Source organism: Nanorana parkeri, unplaced genomic scaffold, assembly GCF_000935625.1.
Source record: "Nanorana parkeri isolate BGI_ZX_2015 unplaced genomic scaffold, ASM93562v1 scaffold1091, whole genome shotgun sequence".
NCBI lineage: Eukaryota > Metazoa > Chordata > Amphibia > Anura > Dicroglossidae > Nanorana > Nanorana parkeri.
In genome coordinates this window covers 31971-36988 of record NW_017307359.1, presented here as the reverse complement: position 1 = coordinate 36988, position 5018 = coordinate 31971, and the positions used below count along the sequence as shown (strand labels likewise).

General features: G+C 50.7%; 2 protein-coding genes across 2 annotated transcripts in view; both read right to left on the bottom strand.

The window, feature by feature from the left end:
- LOC108796312 (F-box only protein 6-like) overlaps positions 1-2522 on the bottom strand; it is a 5937-nt gene extending 3415 nt beyond the window's left edge. The window contains exons 1-2 of the mRNA XM_018567771.1: positions 2264-2522; positions 1325-1451 (exon numbers count right to left, since the gene is read on the bottom strand). Coding sequence (XP_018423273.1) covers positions 1325-1451; positions 2264-2522 — 386 coding nt within the window. The remainder of the gene's footprint in view (positions 1-1324; positions 1452-2263) is intronic.
- Positions 1049-5018, bottom strand: part of MAD2L2 (MAD2 mitotic arrest deficient-like 2 (yeast)) — a 31464-nt gene continuing 27494 nt past the window's right edge. The window contains exon 10 of the mRNA XM_018567778.1: positions 1049-1058. The gene's annotated coding sequence lies outside the window, so the exon portion shown is untranslated. The remainder of the gene's footprint in view (positions 1059-5018) is intronic.

Here is a 5018-nt window from a genome sequence, read left to right as displayed (position 1 = left end):
GGGCTCCGTTGCCCCTCCTACGGGCCCGGGACCGGCGATCTTTGTGTCCGCGGGGAGCTGGGGAGGAGGTCGACGAACTTCCGTTCATCGATCCCCTCCCCGTTCTATGGGACCGGGAGCGATGCAGATTGCATCACTTCCGGTCCCTGGGCTGTCAGTTCTGGGCTCCTGCAGCCCAGCTGTAAGCTATTGAAGTGCGATCTGCACTTCAATAGCTTATTTCCAGTGTAAAGGTGACACTGAGGGTCTTTTGGACCCCCAGCATCACCTTAAAGAGTACCTGTCACGACCATCTGCGATCACATGGGGGGGCTTGTAAGCCCCTCTATGTGATATAGCAGTCAAAGTAAAGTTTAAAAAAAAAAAAAAAAGCTTTTTCAATTAAAATTAAATAAAATCAATCTAATAATAATAAAAAAAATCTTTTTAAGGCCCCCGCGATCACGCGCGTCGCCACGTAAACACGCGTCGGGTGCGCCTACGTATGAAAACGACGCGCTACACATGTTGGGAAATTCCTCATTAAATAACATCCCTCCATTGGCTGCACACCAGCCGGCAGCTTTGGATCAAGTCCAGAGGTGGAACTAAAGACAAAATCTCAAGCAGCGCATCCTCTGGGAGGAGGGCGACACACAGCGTCCTGCACACAAAATATACCACGTATTAAAGAGGACCTGTCATGTTAATTTTTTATGGCCATTTACTTCCGCTTTAAAAGGAGAACTATGAGATGAGTAATTTTCACTCCTCCTCATATTACTAGCCGACCTGTGACAATGAGAGTGTCACCGGTCGGCTCAGTAGATCGGGAGGTGAGTGAACACATACCTGCGCTCGCTCACTTCTCGATCCCGTCACTGCAGAAAGCAATGACTGTCACTCACTGCTCCCTGCAGGGATTCCACCCCTCCCCACTCCGATCCTCCAGCGCTGACTGGCGGAACGGACGGGGGAGGGTACAGCTGGCTCTGCCTCTAGATAGGCAGAGCCAGCTGTCAGTCAAGCAGCTGGGCGGATCCAGACATAAATGTCGGGATCCGCTTCAGCTGCGGCGTCTCAGTATACCGCGAGCTGTAGCTCCCTGTATACTGAGCTTAGGGTAACGGGGGGACGCTAGTTTGTGTCCTCCCGTTACCCTTAGGAGAACTATGGGGGAAAACACTGACCCCATAGTTCTCCTTTAAAGATCACCTTGTGGGAACTGATCTCGGCATCCCAGTGCCATGAAGCAGCCATGTACATCAACACTCCTGTGCCTGTGGATAATCCTTTTCCATGAAGATCTTTCACAATGTTCTCTACACATTATAAAATATCTTACTCATACGACGTCACAAAGTACTTGGTGACGGTGTCATCGGGGAACGGCTGGCCGTGTTCTCCCGGCAGATCTTCCACCTTCCAGCGGTCACCTCCGTTACTTTCTAACTTCCAGAACTTCAACTCTTCTGAAGAGAAATGTAAATGATACAACGTAATAAAATGTAACAAAAAAGGCAAACCAAGTTTCGGAATCTTCACGGCACCCTTTCAGGCAGGGGTCTCAAACCTCCGGCCCTCCAGCTGTGGTGGAACTACAAATCCCATGATGCATTGCAAGATTCTCACAGACATGACTCCCGAAAGAGAGATGCATCATGGGATTTGTAGTTTCACCCCCAGCTGGAGGGCCGGAGGTTTGAGGCCCCTGCTTTCACACGAGAAACGGCCGACACGTACAGCTCCATGCTGCGTGCACGGCCGTATCGGGCAGCTCCCGGGAAGGACAGGTGCTGCGTGTGATTAGTACGCAGCCCCCGTCCTTCTCTATGGGACTACGCGGCCGTATGCTGCCCCCACGTGCAGGTCCGTACAGGATGCAGACAGGATCCATCCAGTCAATGTAAGAGTACTGACACGCGCACGGGCATCCAGGGCGGGTGAGCGTAGGGCGGCGTACGGCCACGTGGTCCCATAGAGAAGGACGGGGGCTGCATACTAATCACACCCAGCACCTGTCCTTCCCGGGAGCTGCCCGATACGGCTGTGCACACAGCATGGAGCTGTACGTGCCGGCTTTTTCTCATCTGAATGAGGCCTTTAAGTAAGCAAAATCTCGAGACGCCCCTGCTCCCCGCCACCAGCCTGTGACTGGATACCGTATAAAAGGAGTGGCAGAAGACTGATAGGATCATCTCTCTGCTCTCTCCTCCTGGCAGCACGTACACATACCTCTCTGCCCACCTCCTCCCCCTCTACATAATGACTTTAGGAGTCTCACCGTTTGCGCAAGCGTTTTTTAGTAAATTCCTTCTGCGGCTGCGCAGATAATAATACTTCTTCCAGTCTCTCGGGGGGCGTATCCAGTTTTGGGGGATGAGCCCCATTCTCTGACATATCGTCTTCCACAGAGTCGAAGAGTCGATGACGTCCCTCCACTGGCTACAGACCGGCCGGCAGCGATGGATCAAGTCCAGAGGTGGAACTAAAGAGAAAATCTCCAGGAGCGCATCCTCTGGGAGGAGGGAGATACTCAGCATCCTGCACACAAAGCAGACATGTATTAAAGAGGACCCGTCATGCAAAATAAAGAATGTGTCCCTTTAAAGCAATGTTCCAATTCATACCCATCATTCATGCTCCGGGGCTCCTGATGCAAAGGGGGAACTTTGATGTGAAAGGGGGCTCCTCGTGTAAAGGGGGACTATCATGTGAAAGGGGGCTCCTCGTGAAAGGGGGGACTCTGAAGTGAAAGGGGGCTTTGATGTCAAGAGGGCTCCTGATGTGAAAGGGGGGGCTTCTGGTGTGAAGAGGGCTCTTGATGTTACGGTGGTTTTGATGTCAAGGAGGCTCCTCTAGTGAGACGGCTGAACTCTGATGTGAAAGGAGGTACCTCCTGGTTACATTGATACATTGGGTCCTCTGTGAGTAGCTGGGCTTTTATTTCACACGCTCTCCCACGTCCCACGTGTCTCTGTAGCCCTCAGACTGACCATTTCCCTATTTGGGAAACCCCGGGGGTTCTGACATGCAAGGGAAGATGGGAGGATTCAGTGTGACTCAACACAGAGAAGCTTTCACTTTCCATTTCCACACTTAACCCCTTCATGACTGAGGCCTTTTTTTCATTTTTTTGTACCCATTTTATATTCCACATTTTAGGCCTGAAAATTACTTAAAACCCCCCAACATGATATATTTTCTGAATGCCAAGACCCTATAGAATAAAATGGTGGTAGTTGCAAATGTTTATGTTGCGCAATATTAGCGCAACTCCTTATTAAACCCCAATATTTAGTGAAAAATTTAATTAAATGCCCCAAAACACAACAAAATACCAATTTTTTAAATGAAATATAAAAGATGAGGTTACAGCGAGTAAAACGATACCCAACATGCCCAGGTTACAAAGTGTATGCATCCGTAAAACGGCGGAAAACCCCAGTACCCCAAAAAGTCCATAGAAGACGCTTTAAAAGCCCCCACAGGTCATCAATTTAGAGATACCCCAAAATACAGGCCCTAGAATTATTACTCTCACTCCGGCGTGCGCGGCGATACCCAACATGTGTAGCGCGTTCGTCGTTTAAGTGAAGCCACGCCCTCCGGCCACAATGCGATCGCCCGCACGGGATCGCAAGGCACATTGTGCCTGCGGTCCGGTGCGATCAAAATAGTGCTTGCAGCGTTTTGATCGCACCGCACCGGTTCACTTCAATGGCCAGCCGAGCCCACGAAATAGTGAGCCGGCCGGAACGCACTGCATATGGTGTGGACAGGCCCTTAGTGCGTTTTATTGTTTTGAATAAAGAAATGTCACAAATGCATCTTCTGGTCCCACATCCACAACGCTCCATATATAAAACAGAAGTATGAGGCCCGGCGCAGACCTGAGCGATCCGGGATCGCTCGTTCCTGCACAATTGCAGACAGTGATTGCTGCGCGGCCCCATTGATTTTAATGGGGTTACATGCGCGAGGCAATTTTTTTCCGATACACGACGCGCGGCTGTATGCGGATGCACATTATTCATCTCAGGTGCCCCATTCAATATGGCCACCGCTTGAGTGGGGCACCTGAGATTAATGACGTGCTGGATTAGTGTGATCCTGGTTCATTTTCATACTTCATTGCTGTGCTCTATAGCGCAATGCCGCGGCTGGCGCTCCTGCAGAAGAGCTTTCTTGCCCAAACCTCTTAGTTCTAACTAAACCGGAAGTCAGGCAGTTGGAGAACTCGATAAGTTGGAACTTTAGATAGAACACCGGCTTCAATTCCAAACCTGCTGAAAATAGATGCTGATTGGTTACTAGTGGCAAACTGCTCCAGATTTTGTAAAATCCTCCTTATGAGTAAAGAGCGCCACTGACGCCTCCTTAGATGCAGGACATCTTGTGCTGGAATGTTCCGGGTTTGAGGTGAGTATTGCACCTGAGCTGTTTTTTTGTCCTGCACCAGGGGCACAATCTAATAAAAGGAATAATTGCCTTTAAACTTTTTGTTTATTGTATTGGCAGCGTCCCTTCTATGTAGAACATTGCCGTTAGTCCCCCCCCCCCCCCTCCATACTGCTACCTGACCGCCCCTCCATGCCGCTACCTAGGGCGGTCCTCCCGGTGTCAGCCGCGTCCATGAGGCATGCCGTACCACGTGACATTGCATCCTTCCGTATACCGAGCACAGCTCCTCCAAGCTCCGCCCCCACTCTGATGTGACGGACCCGGTCATGTGACACGGGGGAAGGCGGGGAGGATGTCCACGCTCAGTGTTCCCTGTGTGGGGTGAGATTATTTCAGGGGGGTCTGTATGGGGGGGAAGCGGGGTTCCCCTATATGATGAGTGGTGCTAAAAGTGTATTGCAGAGGAATATATATCGGCAGACATGTCCTTTTCAATCCTAAAACCTCTATAAAGAACACCCCCTTCTAACACTGTGGGAGGGAGCTGCGGAGTGCTAGCCTGCTGCATGCTGGGAGTTGTAGTACAAGGAGGCGATTGGCGGTTACCAGGCCCTCTTATTCTTTTCTGCCCCCTC